General features: G+C 43.6%; 1 protein-coding gene across 3 annotated transcripts in view; it reads right to left on the minus strand.

Moving 5' to 3' along the window:
* The window catches only part of LOC147008765 (rap guanine nucleotide exchange factor 6-like), a 120,771-nt gene that overhangs the window by 26,508 nt on the left and 68,939 nt on the right, over window positions 1–25,324 (minus strand). For 2 of the 3 annotated variants that reach the window (XM_085864427.1, XM_085864425.1), the window contains exons 13-21: window positions 24,191–24,298; window positions 18,838–19,035; window positions 12,647–12,755; window positions 11,518–11,737; window positions 11,062–11,111; window positions 6,972–7,239; window positions 4,027–4,261; window positions 1,539–1,687; window positions 151–362 (exon numbers count right to left, since the gene is read on the minus strand). In XM_085864427.1, coding sequence (XP_085720553.1) covers window positions 151–362; window positions 1,539–1,687; window positions 4,027–4,261; window positions 6,972–7,239; window positions 11,062–11,111; window positions 11,518–11,737; window positions 12,647–12,755; window positions 18,838–19,035; window positions 24,191–24,298 — 1,549 coding nt within the window. The remainder of the gene's footprint in view (window positions 1–150; window positions 363–1,538; window positions 1,688–4,026; window positions 4,262–6,971; window positions 7,240–11,061; window positions 11,112–11,517; window positions 11,738–12,646; window positions 12,756–18,837; window positions 19,036–24,190; window positions 24,299–25,324) is intronic. The other variant, XM_085864426.1, reaches the window with a different exon arrangement.

Below are 25,324 nucleotides of genomic sequence, written 5' to 3' on the forward strand. Positions count from 1 at the left end.
CATGTCACACAATTTAAAAACCACCACACCCTGGATTGGAACATGGCCATCAAAATGTATTCTCAATATTGTGCATTTTATCTTTACATCAAGATTTGTGCAACAATCAAAGTGTAAAAGCTGAGGTGCAAGTGTTGTTCATTTTCTTACCATCATGGAGGAATGTGAGGTCCTTTCGCAAAACAGGGTACAGTGGAATGACAGGAGGGCAGACACTCGCCTCTGCCAGTGCACTACGATAGGCACCCATGTTACGTGATGGGTTGAAAAGATCCTGCAGCTCGTTGTAAAGTTCTTGTTGCTTCGCAGAAACCTTATCCCATGCTCCGTGCAGCCGAACCACGGAACTGTGTGATAAACCACTGCAAACAGCAAATACTCAAATCATATCCACAGATGTGCACTTTGGGGCAAAAATTACCATACCATGCAAAGGGAAACAAAATAAACATCAAATTCACCTCTGAGCTGCCTAGCCTGTGTTTGAACCTCGAGGCAACTATTCGCAGGTGATTCGCAGGCAGGGTTCCATCAATGAGTGTGCCGCTCTCAGATTGACGTTAAAATGGGCATCATGTTTGCCAGCATTAGTTTATGGTTGGTGGATGTTACAGGTCCCACGGTATCCTTCGCAAAGAGTGGGTGAGCTATTTCCAGCATTCTGGACAAATTCAGAATCTCTGCAATAACTCGTATGGGGCACTGCATCGGCAGAACTGCGCCCCCAGAAAATGATGCTATCCACAGCCACGGGCCGCTTACTTAAGTAAAAGAAGAGTTTTAAATACTTGCTTCTGACTTTTGTGCCTGGATGAGGACAGTGCCTTGAGTGGCCAATGCCTATAATGCCAATTGTTTGTACTTGGTGGTGCACAATTTCTCTGCATCAGGGTAGGACTGTGCTGCCGAGTGGCCCTGGTTCCACACTACAAATAAATAAATGTAGAAGCAGACGTTACTACACTGCCTATACATCGTGCATCGTCTCAAAGAGCAACAGATTTCCTGCATGGGCACGTGTGATGCGTTCTCTGGTCAATTTAACTGCACTGGTCGATGTCATTCAAGCGAGGTTAAAACTGGTTGGTCTGGGTGGGGTGATTTGTGGATGTGTCATGGCTTGATCAGCCTCACTCCCAGTGCAAGTGAAAGATCTTTCAACATGGTGCTGGCATGGTGTCAACGAGTTTGCCGATGCAGAGAATGAAGCAATGAATCCAGCAGTTCCACCAATAATGTGGAAACATAAACCTGTTCACACTATATGCCGCTCTACTCCAAAAGAGCCTAACTGTTCCAATCACGAGTCGAATAGCAAACCAGGGTGATCTCACCAAAGTGATGAACAATCTTTGTGTCAAAACTACAGGTGCTGTCTGTGTTTGCTTCATCCTCTGGAATCCACTTGCAGTCAGTCTCTAAATACAGGCCATTATTCAACAACTCAGAAAAGAAGACATTCCCTTCCTGGTTCTAGTCCCTGAAAATCAGAAGAGGGGATTATCCTGCACGACTGATTCGCAAGAGTTTTAACTCACCTGTAAATGGCAAATGCGGAGTTGAAGTTCTGACACTTGCGGCATTGCTGTGCCACGTTGATGAAGAACTTGATGAGTTTTGCACGTTTCACTTCACTGCCCTCCTGTAGCACCTCGTCCCGTACCCACAGCACCTCATTGTTCACCATCTGCATGAAATGAGAGAGTTATTAAAGGGATATCCTTATGTTAACTTTGTGTGTGTTCATCCAAATTTCACAAAGTTTCATTTTCGTATTTATTTCCATAAGAGACCAGGAGAAACAGTAAATACATTTATGAAATTGATTATTTATCAAAGATAAGCATTCAAGACCTCTTTGTGGTGAAGGACTGCGTTGGGTTGAAAAGTTTTGATAATCTACATTTGCTCGTGTGATCATTCCATTGACACTCATCGTTTCAATCCTGTTTATTCTGTTGGCCATCTGTTCGGGATGACCTGAAACCTCATTGAACTCATTCGTAATCTTTCTTTTGCATCCTTCTGTCACACTCATCCATGTCTCCCTCATTCCCAGAACCTCACTTGCCCTTTTCTTTCTTCTCATAAAAAGATCAATGAAAAAAAACAAAAACAAACAACTAGAAATCATCAGAAAATGCGAAGTCCATCTGCATCTGCATTGTATCCAGACTTCTGGCTGCTGAACATGAAGAAAATGGCTAAAAATATTTTTTTATGAGTTTAGGCAACCTTGACCTTTTGAGCTTAAAAAAAACCCAAAACAATTGCCTACTAGATTTTGATTAGTGAACCAATTCAGTGACCCAATATGCTAATTCTTAAATTTCAGGTCAATTGGATGAAAATTGATTTTATTTGATGCTGACCTTTGACCTTTTGATGAAATTAGTCTTCTGCAGATTCTCATAATAAAGCTGTGTTGAAAATTTGATAACAAAGCTCAAATGATAAATTAGAATTTCAGGTGAATTGGATGAAAATTTATGATTTTCGGTGATGACGGTGACATTTGACCTTATAACAAAGTTATTCATTTGTCTTCTCCATATTCTCATCATAAAGCTTTGTTGAAAACTTGATGACAAAAGCTCACATGGTTAAAAAAAAAGTTGTGGCCCGGACTATAACACACACACACACACACACACACACACACACACACACACACACACACACACACACACACACACACACACACACACACACACACACACACACACACACACACACACACCAAAACACTGTCTTCTGGTGCGCAAGGGACAGGCTAACAACATTATTACTTCCGCCACCAAAGTTGGATGGAGGTTATGTTTGCACACCTGTTTGTCTGTGAGCAGGATACCTCAAAAAGTTATGGACGTATTGGGACAAAACCTGTTTTAATTTTTTTTTTTAAGGGATTCTTTACCATTGAGAGATAGGACCAAAAATGATATCAAGTATGATATCTCAAAACGTTGGACAGATTATGATGAAACTAGGTGGATGAGTCGGACCAAGTGACAAGAACAAGCCAATTTGATAATGGTTCAGGTCCGGATCCATATCCGGCTTATTAGTGGGATCCAAAAAGTAAACTGTTCAGCATGGCGGAGGTATGCGTTCTACCGAGTGCCCTTCAAGTTCATTCTCGGATCAGTGTTTAAGATATTCAGTCTGAAAAGGATTTCTTCTTTTCCTAGCGATGTCTACTTTCATTTTCTCCTCCCCTCACACACTGAAAAATCAAAATGTTTCATGTCCTTTTTCTCTCATTTATAATTATTGCTCCTCCATATAGATTCCTCTTGATCCCTTCCTTTCCATTTCATTCCTGGATCAACATTTCACCAGATATCAATGTCTAGCCAACCTCCAGGCTGAAGTCCCAAACTCGTCTCCTTACACAAAATATTGGGAGAACGTTGACAAGTCTATCTCTGGTGGATGCTTGTCATACATCCCTTCCCTCACATCAAATGGCACCACAGTAGACTGTTTCCAACGTACAACAAAAAATAAATCATGTGGCCTTTTAGAACACTACACACAAGTTTATCTCTTCTCTCAATTGTGGAATGTCCATCTTAGTCATGGATAATTATCATTATTCCAGATCAAACGTCACTCTTCATCACAGGATATGCTGACCACACGTTTTAGACTCAGACCTCAACGACAAACCACAAAAATGCATTCCTTATCTGTGAAATAAGTCGTAAGCTATGGCAAATCGTAATATGGAACCAATCACACTGCAGATTCCTCCATAATTTGATGTAAATGCAGCTGGCTGAATAAATTCACAGAAAACAATCTAGTTACACAAGCCTTGACCAGAGAAACAGCGAGAGTTTCTAGCTCTTCCATGAGCCTTGACTTTGTATCGAAAAAAACAAAGTGTACCAGGCTTAATCACCATATGCCAGAGGGATACTGTTGTGCTCAGTAAACTAGCGACAGTAAATATAGCTGTGAACTTTGGTACAATAGAATATCCAAGGTTGAAAGCAGTTATTCATAATATGGGGCATTTACCTGCTCAAAGCAACTTAGGGTTACATCCGACGGGTGGCTGGGTAGTCGGCAAGAAGCACGTAACAGGCTGGTCGCACGCAAGGCCGCTAGGCCTCCATGTGCACGCAAAGACAGCTCCGCAGCAACTTCGCGCTCTTTCAGCTGAAGCAACAACGTGTGTCCTTCTCGCTCAAGTTCAGACAACACTTCATCAGAGTAGAGTGCCTCCGAACCACACACTGATGTCAGATAGTACCTGCAAGTCATGAAAAAGAGAGAGTCAATAATACACAGAGGAATATTTAGAGACGCTCAGGCTTGAGTTGAGGGAGAATAAATAAACCATTTTGAAATCAATCAGTAAAGTGATGGGAGGAATGTATACAAACTCCCTAGAAACATAAACTCAGCTCATCACCGGTATACAACTCAGGTATGCATAGCAGAGACTCAATGCTGCGGACAAAGCGAGCACAGGAACATACAATGGGTTGAGTACCCCATACAGTGCAGACAACACTCATGGAGGAAAACAATTTGTTTATCCGTCTTGGTATTTGAGCCTCAGCAGGTGCCAAGAAAATTTCTCTGTTGTGGCAGACAGAGGTTTATTACCTCCACCAAAGAAAGGTGGCCAGAGGTTATGTGTTCACCCATTTGTCTGTCTGTCTGTGAGCACGATATCTCACAAAGTTATGGACGGATTTGACGAAACTTGGACACATTTGGTGTGTGTCAAGGACAAATTGATTCGATTTTGGTGAAAATCTGGATCCGGATCTGACTACTAGAATGTTTAAATGATTCTTCACCATTGAGAGATAGGACCCAAAACTCTACATAGCATGATATCTCAATGTTGTGGACGGATTATGACGAAACTTGGTGGATGAGTTGGGTAGGTGACAGGAACAAGCCGAATAGATTCTGGTTCAGGTCCGGATGTAGATTCGGCCGATCAGTGGGATAGACAACATAAACTGTTCAGCCTGGTGTAGGTATGCGCTCTACCAAGTAGTTCAAGCTGTTTTAATGCATGTTGTCACCCATGACCATTCCGTATGCAGCCTCCGGCTGCTGGTTGCATCATTGTTGGGAGCGCAGCTGTGCCGATGATGCAGTTCCCCGTTTCCAGTAAGCTGGTACTCATTTTACCGTTCTCGGAAGGATGACAAGCAGAGTCAACTCACCTGGTGTTATCTAACGGCGCAACAGGGGCTCAAACTCAAGACCCTAGGATCTTAAGCCAGCCACCTTAACCGTTATGCCAACATCAGGTTTTTGTTTTGTCTCCCAAGAAGCAAGGAATATGCTGTGTCCTTAAACAATCATATTTACTTTTTATTCCTACTCTCCCTTGTCCACCAAACATACATCCTAACATATTGTTACGAATCTGGAAACCATTCGCATTCACACATACAGTTGACCCAAAGTTTAGTTATTTCGTTAAGTATATGTGGATAGTTAGAATCCCTCTCTTATGTCTAATGGGAATTTCATGTGTGCGCTGCGAGTTTCTTTCTAGTTAGTTTTCTACATCAATCCCTTCCACTCCTTCAGCTCCATTACACACGTATTCAAGGCCACAAACGTAGACAGAGTTTCCATCGCTTCAGAGCCGACTCCGCCCCTGCAAGATGGAATATTTCTCTCGTCCAAACAGGGGTGAGATCGCTTCAGCTCCAACTCCGCCCCATCAAGAAAGAATGTCTGCCTTGTCGACACGGGGAAGACAAAGGCGCCTCGGAGCTCTGGCTCCACCCCGAAAAGAAAGAATGTCTCTTCGGTCCAATCAGGGGCTGCCACCGCAACAGCCCACAGAGACCGGAGGCGGCCTCATCCAATGAGGAGAGGACACCGATCACCCGACACCCCACGACCAATGAGAGGGGGAGTTACCAGAGAGGCCGATCCCTCGACCCAGCACAAGGAGATGAGGATTGACGGCGCGATCCTGACAGAAGGGGGTCTCGTCTCGCTTTTGGTTTGTGGTTGGATCGTGCCGGCTGGCGTCTGTCTCTTCGCCCTCGATCCTTGGTGCCTGGTGCATCGTTGGTTGTGGGTTCAACTCCCACAGTCCTTGGTGTGCCTGGTTCGTCTTAAAGCGGTCACGGTCCCCGAGCTCACAAGTGCGGGTCGGCCAGACCGCACGAGGCGGCCAGGTACCCGACCAGACTCTGACCCTAGCTTGCCTATCCTCCACGGCTGGAGGGTCCAATAAAGGCCAGCCGGCTCCATTTATTTTTGGGTGTGTGTGTCTCTGTGTGGCGCCAGTCTGTAAGTAAAACTGTTCAGCGATTGCCATTGTACATTTGCCTGCATTTATATTCGTGATCAAGTCTGCTCTGTGTTTCCCTCCCTATTGCCTATTGTAAATAAATAACTGTTAAATGTTCCAGTTCGTTGTCTGTGTTCTCTTTCATTGACCCGGTGTGGTTCGGACTTGAGAATTAGTGAGGCCGCTTGTTCCGTAAATTGCTATTTGGACCTGCAGGTTTTGGTCATTTCCGCTCGGTTACGCCGGACCCGAGTCGGTAATAGCGACTCAGTTCGGACGAAACCTGCCGAGGGTGTGGCTTCACCAGTAGTTAGACGGCGTGGGTACTTAGGTAAATTGGAATAGACAAATAAACCCTACCCTACGCAGTCGAAATATTGGCGACCACGGTCGATAACTCGGCTTCAGAGTTATCCGGAGCGATGACCTTCAATTCCGGGAGTCCGGTGGGAGACAGCCTAACAACTGCCCCATCTTGCGGTCGTCCTCGCCACCAAACCCGGCACCACAACAATATATTATGAAGTAAGAGCATGCTGTTATTTTTAATTGAAAGATTGTAAGTATCCAATGTGTACCTCAAGATCAACATCTTTATCAGCTTACACAAAGTCATATTACACAATGAGACTCTCGATAGCACCTCATGCAGTGGGTTATACAGTATAGTGAATGTTAAGCATACCTGGCATTCAAAGGTATCCGATCTGCAAGATCGGCGATTTGAGGGGGGAGTCGTCGCTGTCGAACCATTCCTCCAGGGCCGGCCCAAACTTCAACCAGTGCAAAATTGCTGGGTTGTCCATTTTGCTGGAATTCCTGCATAGCCAGTGCCACAGCTTCGCTCACCGTCGTCTCGCGCGACACCATCATGTGCTTGCACGACTGGTCAGCACGGTACACACGCAGCGCTTGGTCCGGCACGCTTGGTGGAAGCATGACAGCTTGGCATCCTGCAATCAGCCTCGTGTTATCTTGAGAACCTAATGGCATCTGAGAGATTTCTTATTTTTGTAATTTGAAAACAATTTGAAATAAACTATCCACAATTCAGAACAGAGAAAATAAATAAATAAACTGAACATTACTCATCAAACACTATTATTTTCATACTAGGAAAGACTAAAATCTGTGGAAATACAAAACAGAGGGGTGTCATTTTCCAGTGAAGAGCCGATCGAAATTTTACATCAATTTGTCTTCTTGCTCCTTAACCTTTCGATTGTTCATCGTTCTTCATGCTAAATCGCAATGGCAGTGGAGTGTTCTGTCTCTGTTTGCATTCTTATTGTTTGTGTTTAAACCTATACCATGAGAGATGTCTTCCAGTACAGATCCTTACAAAGAACTTCAACGCAGGAGGAAACCATTATTGCCTGCCAAGCATGCACAATGGTTGCCAACCTGTGGTTGTTGTCCATGCTCTATAATGTCAAAATTCTGAGCATCAAGCAACATTTTAAAAGTCTTTGGTTATTTCTCGGCCGAGGTTGGGATTGAACTTTTGACCTCCCAGACTCAGAGCGACTGCTCTAATCATTACGCCACAGAGTCTGGTTCAAGTGTAAAGGGGGCAGCCAGATGTGAGCCAGAGACCTCTTAATCCTGACCATTGTAATGATAAATAAACTCAGTTTATGCAAATCAACTCGATGGATGCACAATTTTATACATGGTCCAAGCTCCGAGAAAAGCCAACATCGTGAGATCAAAACATCACGAATATACTTCTCTACATTACATTACATTTACTTTCAAACTTGTTCGCATAATATATTATAATATAAAGTGGTGTATGATTGAAGTTAGTCGTATATAGTCATACTTTAAATAAAAGTAATCTATATTAATATTTCGGCACGCCCCTTTCTTTGTTCCACCATCAGATTTTTGTTCCTGCATGAAATGAAACAAGATTTGGCACATATACTAATGATATTATTGTCTTCCTTAAGAGGCCCCTCAAAATTCGTTTTGATGCATTTTCACAAACTCCAACGGATTCCATTCAAATTCGGTACGATTATGGCTTTTGGTCCAACTTAGGTCATTGGCTATAAATTTTTTCCATAACACTTCCGATATTCGAAAAAAATCGATAAATCGATATCCCTTATGGGATTTTCCATTCAAATCCACTCAAGTTTAAGGCCTACAGGGGACGCAAATTTCCACTTTGCCCCGGGCGCTGTTTACCTCCGCTACGCCAAGCTGTTGGGGTTAGGGTTTGGGTTTGGGTTAGCTACTCTAACACTAACCCTAACCCTAACAGCTAACCCTAACCGCTAACCCTAACCGCTAATCCTAACAGCTAACCCTAACAGCTATTCAGGAAATTTGAAAGAAAGCCTGGGCAACGCCAGGTTTTATTCCTAGCCCAAGCAACGCCGGGCATTACTATTAGTAATTAAATGTTTGAATAACGATATTGTATTGCTGTGTTGACTGACTGGACACAACTTTGACGTTGTGGGTACATTGATGTTATGTAATATACTGATGTGGACCAGCCGTTTGGAGAGGTTCTGGGTTGAAAGGATTGAAACCTCGATGAAAAACGGTGCCCAGCTGATGATCCGGACAGTTGGGAAATCAGTCAATTGCTTTCAAGTTTAGGTTGCAACTTCAAATAAAATAGCTTTTGTAAGTACTTACCAGTACATAGTATATCTGTGTGTATGTTTACATGTGTGTTTGTATGTATGGTGTGTGTGTGTGTGTGTGTGTGTGTGTGTGTGTGTGTGTGTGTGTGTGTGTGTGTGTGTGTGTGTCTGTGTGTGTGTGTGTGTCTGTGTGTGTGTGTGTGTCTGTGTGTGTGTGTGTGTCTGTGTGTGTGTGTGTGTTTTGTTAAGTCTGGCTTCCTTCTTGGAACTACGATGCAGTAACTGGTCTTTATTTTGATCGTCTCCCTCTAAAACCTGGTGGCGACTTGTTAAGTCTGCCTCTGGTGTATGCTCCCTTTCCTTCCATTCCTTCTCTTCAAATGGCACCACAGCCGACTGCGCTCTCGAGAAGGCTGAATGCCTCAATTCTGTATTTGCTTCCAATTCTTGCGTGGATCCGGTACCTATCTTCCAAGTCCAACCGTAACCCCTCACTCTCGGTACCCATCCTTCCCTGTCATATTCAACTGCTCATGGACTGTTCTTTTCTTTCAACCCTCGACTCTTAATCTACTACTGGACTGGACGGCATCGGCGCCCATGTCCTTAAAAAACCTGCTCTGTCGGTCTTGCACATCCTTTCTCTGCTCTTTTCACCCTGTCATTTGTGGTCATCTTCCATCTGCTTGGAAATCTGCCAACATCACTGGGCAACATAAAAAGGTGCAAACAAACTGATTGCCTCAATTACAGACCTGTCAGCTTACTTCCAATCATCAGCAAGGTCATGGAATCAATCACCACTATTGATATCTCTCTATCGAGTGCAGCCTGTGGCTACTGGTTGCATCATTGGTTGGGACGCGGCTATTCCGCTGATGCAGTGTCCCCGTTACCAGTACACTGGTACTCATTTTTCTGACCTCGGAAGGATGACAGGCCGAGTCAACCTCCTGGTGTATATTAATTCAGCGGCCAACGGGGCTTCAACTCAGGACCCTGGGATCCCAAGCCGCCACCCTAACCACTAAGCCAACACCAGGCTTACCATTGATATGAAATCCTTCCTTTTCTCCAACAACCTCATCTCAGGTCAATAATTTGGTTTCAGGTCAGGTCACTCGGACATGGACATGGTCACACCTTGGACATGCTGCTTCTACTCACCCAGCAATGGATGGAGGTGCTCAATGTCAGATATGAGTTCAGGGCAGCCTGGCTGGACAGATCTCATGCTTTTGATAGTCTGGCATCCTGCCTTGCTCTCCAAATTGTCTGCCGAATCCAAGGCCAACTACACACATGGCTTACTGATATCCTCTATTTTAATAGCCAACATGCGGCACTCAACGGAATCCTTTGATTTCCTCTCCCTGTCAAGGCTGGAGTGCCCTCAAGGCAGTGTTCTGGGCCTAGTCCTGTTCCCAATCTTCAATGATCTCTGATTCTCTGGAAAATCCTTTTTTTCAATTTGCTGATGACTCCACCCTCTGCCATGACATCCCTCATCCTTCAGACCTTGACAAAATCACAAGCTGGTCAAACACTTGGAATATGTCTCAATCCTCACTCTCTCACTCTCTCGGCCAAAGGACCATCTGGCAAACTCTATCTACTTTCTTAACAATCTTCTGGAGGAGGTTCAGTCATGAAAATCCTGGGTCTTACCATCAGCAATGATCTTTCTTGGACAAACCACATTTCAATGTTGGCCTCCAAAGCCAGCCGCCGATTGGGAATCCTCCATCGTACAAAGTCCTTCCTTGGCACACCTGAACTCCTATCCACCTACAAGGCCTTCATCTGCAGCTTGATGGAGTATTGCTCTCCCCTCTGGGCTGGCTCCCCTGCCTCACATCTTGCTCAGATTGACGCTGTGGAAATAAAGGCCTCTTTCCATGCTTTGGTGGTCCTCCTTGGAGTTTTCTTTTCCATGCATGCGTGTTTTGCATCATGTTTTTGTTGCTATAATTTGATTGAGAACCCTCAGACAAAAAGGTCTCATCAAGATAACGATGACAACATTAGCTCCGTTCAGTGCGCAAGCCCTTCCATGAGCATTGACTATATATCCAAAAAAAATATTCTCACCATCGTGTACCAGAGAAGGAGAACTGACTATAGCAGAGTTTAGAAAATGGATTTGAATCGATGAAAGTGCTGCAAACTCACCTATTACATCCTCTGTTGGCTTGCCATATGCTGCTCCGAGTCCAGCATCACTGGATAAAGACAGAACACGGTGAGTATGCCAACAAGGTTTAGCGGACATCTCCACATCCAAAGTCTAGCTCAGGAGAACTTGCACTGTAATTCAGAAAAATATTGCCAAATTGTCACCATGTATCCGATGGTCAAGTTTCATTGCTCAATAAATTTCGTTTCCATTCTCACATCAAAAAAGAAAAGTACATTAAAGGCATTAAATTCGCACAGAGGCTGCGGTTAATACTTTGAAAATCCGCTCCAGTTACTCACCAGACACTGCTTTATCATGTTTCCTCCATGTTTTATTTTTTTAACATCCCTCTTAACTTAGTGTGTAACCCCTATCATTCCTGGCCCTCAATTATTTTACATTCCTCCTTCCCAACCAAACCCCCCCCCCCCAAAAAAAAACTCCACAACCTTGGCTTGCCAGGCAGCAAGGTCTTCATGAGTTTACGGATTTTCCTGCTGCTCACGCTGCCCATCGAACCCTTTCCACTGATGACGAGGTGGTCACCGGAGTTGCCAGACAGCACTGGCACCGGTAGCGACATGCGCTTGTCATCGATGCAATGCCACCGTTTCTGTGGAAAGGTCTTGTTCTCCAAGTTTGCTTTCTCCTTCTGCAACTTCTTGAAGCCTGAATGCGAGGAAAAATAATGGTCAAATTGAAGTAAGTTCAGCCAGGGAGTTCACTTATTCATGAGCAGATTCGAACAGCAACAAATACAACAACAGAAAAATGGTTGTACTTGGGAACATCCATGTCATAAAGGCATCCATAAATTAGTATAGCTGTCCAACAAGGAAAGGTTTAGGTCTGACGTTTCAACCACCAAGTGATGTTCATCAGGGACTGTGCAAGCATTGTGTGCCAGATGTGAAGTGTACTCGAAAGAGAGAGCGGGGGAAGCATCATGTGACTGCAATAGACGGTGAGAGCTAATGTTGTTGTCATCGTTATCTTGATGAGACCTTTTTGTCTTAGGGTTCTCAATCCAATTATAGCAGCAATTTCAACTTCAACATCACTGCAGATGCTCTGCCCGAGATGGGGGGTGGTAGGTATTACATCCATGGTTGTGTGATGGTAAGAGGGACATGTGGTTTAAAGAATATAAAATAAAACCACCCAAAATGAGTTGATCACATCAAGAAGGAATATGCAGCCAACTGGTCGCAATTGAATTGAAGGTTATTTGTCTATCCGAGTTTCCAAAGGAGGATATCGTTTTTGGGTTATATTTTCTTTGATTCGATAAGCAGCACGAAGATGCATCCGTTTTCACCACGGATATAAAAGGGCAGATTGGTGCCCTCCTGATTTAAGTATCTCGTCTCTAAATGCTATAAGAACTCAAGAGGTCTGCATGACTTTCTCATATGCAAACCCTCAGTAACAAAAAGGTCAACTGGAAACTCTGTCCGGAGGAACATTTTTTGTTTGTTTGACGCTGCTGCTTTTGAGATCATTTTGCTCATCATTTGTGGTTGATGCCAATTAAAATGGGCGACACGTCATGCGGAAGGATAAGAAATTGTCACGTACGCAGCAGGTTGGACCGTACGGTCATTGACAGGTGTGTACACTTCTGCAGGAGATCCAGCACTTTGCATTGCAGTAACCCCTCGAGGTTCACTTTGTTAACCTCCAAGATCTGAAGACACCCACACAAATATAAAAACAACTGTTAGCACAACAACAAAGCAAGGTTAATTAGAAAGCATCTGAAAATGCAAAGCCCGTCGGTGTCCGCTTTGTACTCGAATGAAACTTGACGAAAACGACAGTTTAAAAAATGTGAACATTTTATTCATTTGGGATCTCCATAATCTCGTAATAAAGCTTTGCTGAAAATTTGATGACAAAATCTCAAATGGTAAAGAAGTTACGGCCCAGACAGACACAGACACACACAGAAGTGATCGCAAAACACCGTCTTCCGCTGCGCAGGGAATGGGTTGAATACAGTCATAACGAGAACGAAGTCGATGTCGGCCATCGCAAACCCCCATGCTTCCCACCTCAAGCAAAGGTAAAAAATGGCAAAAAGTTCCACCAGGAATGACCAAATATCAAATTTTAAGTTAATTTTTTTTCCCCGTTTAGACCACTGTGACCCTAAGTCCCCACCCCTCCGGGCACGAACCAGGCTTCAAATCCAAAAACTTGTTGCATATTCCATGCATCCCACAATGTTGATTACATGTAAAAGTTTCATTCAAAAAATGTTTAAATGTGTCTGTAATTGCATTTTTTGGCATTTAGCCATTTGACCCTACCCCAGGAGGTGGGGTCAAAATGACACTGCTCTTGCACCTCTGTGCCAGTAGTGATCATAACTATCAAGTTTGGTGAATTTCTTCACAACTGTTTTATAGGAGGAGATGGTGTGGCGGAACAGACAGACAGTCAGGGAGCCGATTACAATAACTCCCTGTGTTTTTTCAAAAAGCGTGGAGATGAGGTATCATAGTGGTTTTATTCCTATGTTCTTCCATCATGGTCCCGGTGTGTGCCCCGGTTAGAATAGGTACACCGTATCCCTGCGTGTCGTAAGAGGCGGCTAAAGGGTTGGTGTCAGGAAGGGCATCCGGCCATAAAAAACTGCCTCAAAAAGGGAACCATGATTATCATGGGGCCTGCAAGGCCCTCCCCTAGCAGGGGTAAAAATGGCCTTAAAATGCGTGTGTGCGTGTGTGTGTGTGTGCGTGTGCGTGTGCGTGTGCGTGTGCGTATGCGTGTGCGTGTGCGTGTGTCCTTCCATCATGGAAAATCAAATATGAAAGGTTTGACAGAAAGCATGATAGACTGAGATCTTAACTTTGTCGTGAAGCTGATCAAGCAGGTGCAGCAATGTGCTAACAGACATCAATTCCTGTGGTTTGTAGAGACTTGAGAGCATCAAACAGTTGACAGTGGAAGTTCTCAAACTTTTTGTAAAGGTGAGCCCTTAAGCATCCCTTCTGGGTCCCCCATTCGAGATTAAAAAAGGATTACTTTATCGTACTAATTTAAAGAAAAGCAGAAAAGTAGAGGACCTGATGGTGATATTTGTTTGACACGAGAAGTTTATTCTTGGTGGTGAGTGAGAAAGGTGTCCTTCATGTAAAGCCCTTTTTATGATCTTACCTATATAGAGAGAAGGTTGTTCCCCCCCCCCCCCCTCATGCTGTTAGATTATACAAGGCTACAGAGGCAGTTAAATTGGTGATGGTTACAATTCTGGATGGGTCACAACTCCAACGCAGGACACTCAATTGAGTGCAGGAATTTGTCATTTCTTCAGGGTGTCGGTGATAGCTCATCTATTCTTGGCAAAGGACACCGTGGGATCTTTAACAGAACTAATAATGGCAGACAGAAAGCCAAGTTTAACGTCCATTGGAGGGACAGCACACACACCGATGTCTCTCCCCACCTGCAAAACACCAGGATGGCAGTTTATAGGTAGGTCGAGATTCAAGCACAGGCTAGACAGCTCAGAGTGTGCATACCTCTTGGCTATCCTGCAGTTTATTTTGTTTCATCAATTCATCAGACAAAACTTCACCTAAATAAAACTCCATCTACGATCTTGTGATTTTTCAATACCAGAGATAATAATGCGGGTAAAACTGCACTTAATGTATGACTCAGGATACTTTCACGACTTAGCAGTTTTAGCACGAGAGGTGGCCATTATTTTCAGGAGGAACAGACTCAGTGGTGTCATGGTTAGAGCGTCCACTCTGGGTCTGGAGATCAGTGGTTTGAACCCGATCACGGCAGTCACAACGAAGACTTCAAAAATAGTACGTACTGCTTCCTTGCTTGATACTCAGCATTTAAAATGATAGAGCATGGAAAAGCAACCATACCGCAGACCTAATGGCATCCTCCTGCATTCAAGTTACTCCAAAAGGACCTCACATGCTCACTGCTTCATTACAAATCACGTTCATCACTGATTACCTACACCACAGAAAGGTGAAGAAGGTTATGTTTTCACGCCTTTCTGTCTCTTTGTGTGCAGGATATCTTAAAATGTTGTGGACGGATCTAGATTAAATTTTGTGGACTGGTTGGGTGTGTGACAAGGATGAACTGATGTTTTTTTTTTTAATTTTTGAAGTGATTCTTCACCATTGAGAGATAGGGTGAAACCGATATATAGCACGATATCTCAAAAAATTGTGGACGGATTCGGAAGAAACTTGGTGGACAGATAGGATGTGTGGCTAGTAAGAATTGATTCGATTTTGGTGAAGATCCGGAGCCATATCTGGATACGAGAATTATTTAATTTTAAAAGTGATTCTTCACCATTGAGAGATCGGGGCAAAAACGATATAGTACTATGTGGCATGGTATTTAACCTCCGCCATCGAAGATGGACGGAGGTTACTGTTTTCACCCCTGTCTGTTTGTTTGTTTGTGAACAGTATTATGGAAAAACTCCTCGACGGATTTCGACGAAACTTGGTGGGGGGATTAGGTATGGTCCAAGGATCATGCCATTAGATTTTGGACGTGGTCCAAAGTCCAATATGGCCGCTATGGCGGCCATTTTGAAAAAATATTTGATTTTTTTTTTGCATTTCTACATGTTTTAAGTGATTTCCAACCCCCCCCAAAAAAATTTGTTAGAGGAAAAAAAAAAGAAATTTTGCACCTATTTTTTCAAAAAAAAATTGATTTTTTTTTTTTTTGGCATTTCTACATGCGCGTCGATCTAGTTTAGTTTATTCAATCGTGGTTCAGTAGAGTCTGATCCGTTTTGACCTACAATGAATAGGATATCAGGTTCACTTAAGTGACCCAGCAGTATTAGCGGCGGAGGTTTTGCACTCTATCGAGTGCTCCCCCTCTAGTTCAACAATGTATTGGGCCCGATATCTTCTTGTGGATCAGGCTTTACGTGGCAGAGGTATGCGCTCTACCGAGCGGCCTTCTAGTTGGTTTTAGTTTTACCAATTGATCTGCGGTTAATTGACTTCTTCAGCTGCTGAAAAATCGTGCCTTTAATGCTGCAGAGGCAGCTTCCTGAGCAAGGGCTATGCTGGGTGGTTTGCCATTGCCTTCCCAGTAGTAGTTAGAGCAGGAATTTGTTTGTGGTGTCTGCGATCACTCATATACACTTCGCAAAGGACACAGTGGGGTCTTAAACGCCCACCAACTAATGCCGGCAGATGGGAGGCCAAGTTTAACATCAATCCGAGGGACGGCACATACATTGATGAATCACCCTGCCTGTGAAACACCAGAATGACAGTTTATAGATGGGTCGGGATTCAAACCCGGGTGAGACAGCTTAGAGGTGAGTGTGCATAACTCCAGCCCACCCTGCCATCCCCAAAGCCCCCACCTTTCCTACTTTTGTAAACTGTCGATGTGTTTCTTTTGTAAATCTTTCTGCAGCTCCTAACACTAGCGAATAAATAAAGTAAACGCACTCTCGCCTCGACCAATCTGAGCCAAAACCTTCATTTTCTGAGTCAGACATCACTCTCCTCGACTTTTTTGCATTTGGTTCGTCAGTAGCAACAGTTCTCCTCTTGGGAGCCATGGTTAATATTGGAAGTTATGGTTAAAAAAACAAAATAAACCATTAAAGGCAATAATAACTGAAAACAAAGGAATATATTACAATAACATGGAAAATTACACCGAACGCAGTGTTTACATGGAGACAGGTACAGTAGAGTACATGCTGCAGGTCTCAGTTACCACCTGCACCGCAGCAGCTTCACCGATTTACAATGACATGTTTAAAGTCAAATTATATGTGTAAAGTCAAAAGTGTTACCAATAATCACTTATTTTCTCCATTGTTTTACGCTTCAGCATCATTGTTAAAGGTGCACGATAAACAACAAAAAGCTCGTGGTGCGAGATGACCGGCACAACTCAGCTCAAAAACCATGATTGGTCGAAATTAAAGCCCGCAAAAACTACATCGGCACAAGAGGTTGCCTACGATTGGTCAAACCTGCAATAATTAAGGATTTACTGGACAGCACAATATCTCAAAATGATGCGGTCGGATTTGGACAAAACTTGATAGATGAGTTGGGTTGGTGACAAGAAGAAGCTGATTAGATTTTGGTTCAGATCCGAATCCAGATCCGGCCTATCAGAGGTAGGTATGCGCTCTACCGAGTGAGGTTCTCGTTCACTTCATCAATTTAAACGATTTAGAGCAATTGCTGTTTCGGGCACGTTCTTGGGAGCCCCACATAGGAATCTCCTGAACCCTTCTGGGGCTGGGCTGGGTCCCCCAGTTTGAGAACTGGTCATCTATGCTGACCACTTACTAATGGCACTGTGATTGACTTTCAGCAAATAATTAAACTAGAGTTGAACTTGGAGGAAAAACTAAAACATGTTAAAATGAAAAGTGCACACAAGTAGGGAACTGATAGGTACACATAAACAGGCGTTCGTGTCACTAGTAACGATGGTTGTTCCCATTGTGTGCTGCCTTCTTGGCTGCTGGCTGCATCATTGGTTAGGGGCGTGGCTATGCCGCTGATGCAGTGCCCCAATCCCAGTACACTGGTGCTCATTTCGCCGACCTCAGAAGGATAACAGGCTGAGTCAACCCCTTGGTGTTAATTCAGTGGACAACGGGGCTCAAACTCAGGACCGTAGGAAGCCAAGCCACCGCCCTGACCGCAAAACCAACACCAGGCTGACCACGATGATAGTTGTGATGCTACCAAGCAAACCAACATTGCCACAGTCACTCTAGATTAACTGCACTATTTAACAATGTGTGTGTTTCATCACCACCTGAATATTAATATTAATTTCGTAACAATCTTGCAGTAAACATTACACTAATATCTCTCTGTACGCTCGAGATGCATTCCTGAAAAACCGTGCGTATCGTGAAACAACTTTTCCCGTAAGAATAGTGATACAAATATGAGATGCGTTCCTGAAGGATGCCAACAACCAGGATTTTTCCCCAAAATAAAAGTTCGAAAGAATATTAATGAATAAATATATGTGCTTATTAATAAATAAATAACAGTCGTATTTATTAATTAAAAGTGTACAAAGGAAAACGAAAATGAACAAGTGTGACCTTGTCCACTCTCAAAGCGTTTCAAAATGTCCAATTTAACTTGGAGGGAAAAGCTCAGTTTCATTTTCTTTGGCTTCGACATTTTGAACTTTGAAGCCCAAAAAGTGGAATACAAACGAAATGGAGGCAATGAAAAGTGTTGTCACCTCGGTGAGCGAACTGTAACAGACTCGGAATGTTCTCAAACACGCTGGGCTGGACGCCGACTCGAGGTAAGCATTGTCACACGAGTCCCCATGTGATATATTATACGTTTTGTTGGAGCATATGTCCAAAATGAGACAGCGGATTGGGAGATAGTCATGATGAACAACGAGAGTAAAATCAAAACAAATGTGTTGAAAAACAGATGTGGCGAGGTATTACTGTACTTCTTAACAAAGAGTGAAGTGATAAAATGGAAAGTGGGGTTTGAGAGTGAAGGAGCTGGGGGCATTGCTGGAGACAGTACAAGAGGTGAAGTACATATGCACATGCAGAGTATGCACATTATAACCCAACGACTCATAGCAAGATGAATATGACTAAGCAAAGTCAGAAATCAAGTACATCTTGCAAATTATGTGCTGTTGAATTGGTCATGGTGCTGATCCAGCCAATATGCTGAAGGCAGCAATATACCAATAGACGTTTAATTACCTGCCAGCTCTGCGGAGGCAACACCCACCTGGTCACCCCTGCGCAAGCCGATGCGCTCCGCTCGCCCATTCTCCTCCACCGCCGCCACAAAGGTTCCTTCGATGGTGATCATTAATGTGAAAGAAAGGGGTTCATGGCGCGAAGGTCTAGCCAGCGTCAGCACCCGCTTTGAGGTCTTTGCATCAATTGCAATGGCAAGCAAACGAAGGTGACCACCCATGTTCTGCTTTTACAGATCAAGCACAAAGTACACACAAGTAAAGACTAATATTTACACCATAGTCATACATAAGGGTGCACCTAAACATTTTCAGTCCAGAAATAAAGAAAAACGAGAATGTTTATTGAACACGAGACTCCGTGCAGTGTTCAATTATACACTTCAATTTTAACAAAATAATGATTTCAAAGATCGATAAAAAACAAATCCAAAAATTTAGTGCTGTTGATGCCAGTGTCTTATGCACCACCTTATTTAACACGTTACATTAGTTCTTCATGCCTGTTGTTTGTGTCCTTTATAACGTCCTTAAAACAGTAAGTTTCCTGTTTGGAATGATTTTCAATTTTGTTTAACTGCGAGTCAGGCAGACAAACTAAAAATATTAACCCACTCAAATGTCTGTGTCTCTCTGTGCACGTGCGGTTGGGACAAATTCAGAGCCAAGGTACTACTGCTAAACTGCAAACTGGTCTTCCGATCCATGTTTCGATTCGTGTTCAAAATATAACATTCGATTTAAACAAGTATGGAGACGGCGACGGTTCACGAGCAATGTACACGGTTCGCCTTTTTTATTTTTTGACTTTAGAGGGGACGCCACGGGCAAACTGGCGGGAATCGGGAAAAACATAAATGATGAACGTTGTAGTAATCGATGAGCACTACAAATCGACCACGAATTGCGAAATCCTAAATGTAGTTCGCCTTTTTAATTTTTTTAATGGCGGGAATCTGGAAAAACGTAAATGATGAAAGTTGTAGTACTCGAAGAGCACTACTTGCATACCAACTTTCATTTGAAACAGGCTACAGGCAAACTGGTGGGAATCGGGAAAAACGTAAATGATGAAAGTTGTAGTAATCGAAGAGCACTACAAATCAACCACGAATTGCGAAATCCTAAACGTAGTTCGCCTTTTTCTTATGGCAGGAATCGGGAAAAACGTAAATGATGAAAGTTGTAGTACTCGAAGAGCACTACTTGCATATCAACTTCCATTCGAAACAGTTGAAAACCCTAGGAGCTCGATGCCCAATTTATTGATTTTCTGGACATTTTCTAAGTTTGTGACCTTGTGAACTTGACGTTGGGACGAAAATGAAAAATCGAGCTCCGTGGGGCAAAGCAAGTGCCATTGGGCGAACCAAATACTGAAAATCCCTGCCAGATTCGACAAACCCCCTCGGTGAAGATTCAACTTGAAACTGGCTACCCCCTAAAAACACGTTTTTGGGGCGTGGCTCTGCCCATAATGGGTGCAGCACGCCCATTCTCAGGAAAACACAACTATATCATGATATAAACCTCCCACCCAAATTTTATCAGGATCGGATCAAAACCCACGGAGCTATGCTCGGGACAGACAGACAGACAGACAAGCCGGTAGGCGGACATGGGTAGTAGCCTACCCAATAGAACCTGAGGTGATGGGCCCGTTCGATGGGGAATGACCTGAGGATTAAGCACAAGAAAATTCATGATTCTAGCTTCAAGGTTTAATGCTGCAGATTGTTTTTTCGTTAAAATACCCCCACATTTAGAGGTTTTTTTGGCCGTTGTTAGGCAATGGAGGGGTCCATAGCAACGGTTCTTTCTCACACATAACTAGGACATACCATGAACCTACCATACCAGTTTCATGTATATCTGACTCATAGTCTCTGAGATATAACGAACTTCGATTTTTTTATTGTTTTCGACCAGTGTTCATTCAAAGTCTATCTTCTCTGACAGTTTTCATAGGATCCGGCTGGAAAATTTTGACAATATGGCTGAATGTACTGCCCACAGTCGCTCGTGGTCCGATTTTTGAAATTTTTATTTTTTATTTTTCTAAAATTTCAAAGTCCCGTTGCTAGGCAACGGTGGTGTCCATAGCAACGGTTCTCATTTGCACACAACTAGGTCATGGTATGAACCTACCAACCAAGTTTCATCGAAACGCCATTGTATTAACTGAAATCGCCATTTTAAATACTGATAATAAGGGTAGAACAAATCTCAAAAAAAAAAAAATTTGAATTTATTTTTTTTGACAAGATCGACTACCCAACAGACAGACAGACAGACAGACAAACATATCGAAGAAAATACTGATAATAAGGGTAGAACAAATTTCTAAATTTTTTTTTTGAAAAAAAATATATTTTTTTTTCGACGAGATAGACTTCCCAACAGACACACACCCATAACGAATATAGTGGTCACTTACTGACTCGTGAACCAATATGTTGTTCCTCGATCATAAACTGACAAGACAGCCTGACAGATGGACAGACATGAACCAATTACTTAACCCCTGCTTATTTGTTACTTGAGAAATCGAAGATTTGCAAGTACAGTACCTATAGAAAGTCTATACCCCTTTTCAAATTTTTCACCTTTTCTTGCCTTGTAGCCTGGAATTAAATTGCATTAAAATCAGACTTTTTCCCACCTTTATTTACACATCGTAACCCACAACTTCCAAATGGACATATTCAGATGAAACTTGGTGGACAGGTTGGGAGTGTGACGAGGACTAATTTATTAGATTTTGGTGAGGATCCGGATTCTAGAATTTGTAAAATGATTCTTCACAGTTGACAGATGGGGCCAAAACGATATAGATATATATATATATATATCTTTCTCATCTCAAGTCTGAACTCTCAAACCTCTCTCCCTCCTCAAAATCCTGGTGGCGTTTAATCAAATCTGTTTCTGGTGTATGTTCCCCCTCCATCCCCTCCCTTACCTCAAATGGCCGCACTGCTGATTCCACACGTGATAAAGCTGAATGTCTAAACTCGGTGTTTGCAGCTAAATCTTGTGTCCTAAACCCATCACTATCTCTACCCACTTTACCCAGTCGCACCCAACTGTCCCTGGACTCTGTATCCTTTTCTCCTGACAAGGTGGAGAGCTTGCTTTCAAACCTCGAGTCAGATTCTGCAACCGGTCCAGACGGCTTCAGCCCACGTGTCCTCAAAGCCTGCTCTTCTGCTCTTGCTCACCCACTCTCTGTTCTATTCACCCTCTCATTTGCCCAAGGTCATCTGCCATCTGCTTGGAAATCTGCTAACATCACTGCCCTGCATAAAAGGTGCAAAAACAGATCCCTGTAACTACAGACCAATCAGCCTTCTCCCAATCATCAGCAAGGTGATGGAATCCATCATCGCCTCAGATATGAAATCCTTCCTCTTCTCCAATGGCTTGATTTCCAATCATCAATTTGGTTTCAGACCAGGTCACTCTACCCTGGATATGCTGCTTCTGCTCTCCCATCAATGGATGGAGGTCCTCAATGCCAGACAGGAAATCCGAGCCGTATCCCTGGACATATCACGTGCTTTTGACACAGTCTGGCACCCTGCCCTACTCACCAAACTCTCTTCCCATGGTATTCAAGGCCATCTCCACTCATGGCTCGCAGACTTCCTCTCCTGTCGCAGTCAACGTGTGGCCCTAAATGGAGTTCTTTCATCCCCTCTTCCTGTGCAGGCTGGAGTTCCTCAAGGTAGCGTTCTGGGCCCTGTTCTTTTTCTGGTTTTCATCAATGATCTCTCGGACTCTCTGGAAAATCCTCTATTTCTCTTTGCCGACGACTCCACCCTCTGCCGTACCATCTGTCATCCCTCAGACCGGCAAGCAGCAGCTTCTTCGCTCACTGCAGATCTGGATAAAATCACAAACTGGTCCAACACGTGGAACATGTCTTTCAATCCAGACAAATCTCACACTCTCACTATGTCTCTTCGAAAGGACCGTTTACAAAACCCCCCCATCCACTTTCTCAACAATCCTCTGGAAGAAGTCTTTTCTTTCAAGCTTCTAGGTCTCACTATCTGCCATGACCTTTCCTGGGAAAGTCACATTTCCAACCTCGCCTCAAAAGCCAGTCGCCGACTGGGAATCCTCCGTCGTGCTAAGTCCTTCCTTGGCCCTCTTGAGCTCCTGACCACTTACAAAGCTTTTGTCCGTAGCCTGATGGAGTACTGCTCTCCCCTCTGGGCTGGTGCTCCTGCCTCCCACCTTTCTCGGCTCACGCTGTCGAAACCAGGGCATTTAAGATCATCGGCATCTCCCGCAATGAAGCTGAGTCTTTGGGCCTCTCACTCAATCACCGCAGGTTGGTCGGTGGTCTTTCTGTCTTCTACCGACTCCTCTCCAGCCTTGCCCCCTGCTCTCTCTGCGATTTGTCCCCACCACATTTCCACAGGGCGCTCAAGGTCCGCCAACAACCCCCTTCTGGTAAAACTACCAAAATCACGAATCACTGCTCATCTTCACTCTTTCATTCCTCTTTTTTCCCGCCTTTGGAATAAACTTCCTCACTCTATTCTTTCCCATTCTTCCCTCCAGGCTTTCAAAACAGCTGTTCACCACCACCTCTTATCTTCCCCCATCCAAATCCTCGATCTTTTCTACCCCCGATAATCCACCCAAGCCCACTTCCTTCATTTCTCCTGCTTTCCTTCCTGAAAGTCCCTGAAATGTCCATCTTCTCTTCGCCATGTTCCCCGTCCCATCCCCATCCCTCTCCCTTCCACAGTTCACCTAATGTGTCTGTTCCCCACTGTTTTGTCCCTTCCACTCCCGCCCCTCTTGTCTCATGCCTCCTTGCTGTGAGTTGTGTGTTAGCTCTCATACGAGCCTCGACCAAGGTATACAAAAAAAAAAAAATCACAATATTACAAAAAGCCTGGCAGAGGGATGCGTTCTATGGAGTCATTGTTGTCATTTCTGTGTTAAAAGGGCTGAAAAGAAAAGTCTCACGAATGCAAGTCCCCTCTATTTCACGACTTTCAGTCTGTACAAGAATCATTCTGCAGGTCTGATGATAAAAAATAAAAATATTTTTTAAGTCTCAAACAGAAACAAACAAAAAAAATTCACCTTTGAAATGGGCTCAACATTATAAAAGCAGATTGATTAACAGAGACAAATCGTGGAATGAAAGTCAAGGTTACAAGTTCAGGGAGAGCACATGTGAAGGTGATTGTCGAATGGTAAATTCCAACCCCTTATATCACGTGTTAATAGTTTACATTGCTGAATAGACTTTAACATTTTGTGATTGATATGTACAGAGGCTTCGAATTATTTGAATGAGGTTTCCCAAAGACATGGGAAAAAGCATTTCAACAGAACTCTCTCCATGTGAAAACTCACTTCCTGCTCAAGAAGAGACTCAAACTTCTCAAGGATATCCGTCATGGCAGGGTCATCCTCAAAATCTTCGAAATGATTATTCACCCAGAGCAAAATTATCCGAGTCACCTGAGCAAAAATAAGGCATCACTCAATTTATACATTCCAGAGTGTAATCTTTGTGCAGCCACTCAATACCCTCCAGATGCAGGCACTAGCCTGAACCAATCACCCTCATTGTGGGGCCAGTCTGTCCCTTTCCCTTCATCGTGGGGACAGTCTGCCCCTTTCCCCTCCTCATATGGTTCCTTCTGCCAAAGTCTTCCTCTCTAAACAGCTGCTTTGTCCTAACATAGCTACTCCCTCTCCCATCTATGCGGCTGCTCTGCCCCAACAGTCTCTCTCTTTCGACATGGTGACTCCAGCCACCTCGCCAGGAATATCTGCCTCCCATTTACGACCTCACAGGGAAGTATTGCATTCCCATCTCCATTCTTGCCTGGCAATCTTGCTCCCCCCCTCCTCCAATTTCCCCTCCTCACCCTGAAGGCCTACTGCCCCCATCTCTCTGAAGGCCTGCACTGTCATCTCCCTCCTTGCCCAAAGGCCTGTTGCCCTCTCCCTCCTCACCGGGAAGGCAGACTCTTCTCCCCCCCCCTCCCTCACCCAACTATTATTCCACCCTCACCCACACGACTGCCTATCTAGATCATTCCCTATTCCTTCCCAAATAAGGTGGTGGAAAAGTGTGATTCATTGATAATGCTATCAAACCAAAATGCACAACAGGATCCCTTTCTGTTTATTCCAATCTCCCCCACCCCACAAAAGAAATGAACACAGCTGCTAAAACAATACCTTACAATGGATTTCAAATATATGTGTATATATATATATGAATTAATAAGTTTAAATCTGAAATAAGGGCTATATCGATTGAATTATAAGGATTTCCTTGTTTTTTATACACTCGGGTCTTGGCAGGCTCATGGAGGAACTAAACAACAAAGGACAGCAGATTTATAGACCAACACAGGGTACTTATTGGGAGAAGGGGAAGTGGGGATGGGGTGGAGGATAGACATGTATTCCAAAAAAGAAAAGAATAACACAAAAACAAGTAGCAATGACCCGAAGAGAAAGAGAATGGGAAGG

This window comes from Eptatretus burgeri, chromosome 18 (assembly GCF_056783735.1).
Source record: "Eptatretus burgeri isolate ZD-2024b chromosome 18, Ebu_testis_v1, whole genome shotgun sequence".
Lineage (NCBI taxonomy): Eukaryota > Metazoa > Chordata > Myxini > Myxiniformes > Myxinidae > Eptatretus > Eptatretus burgeri.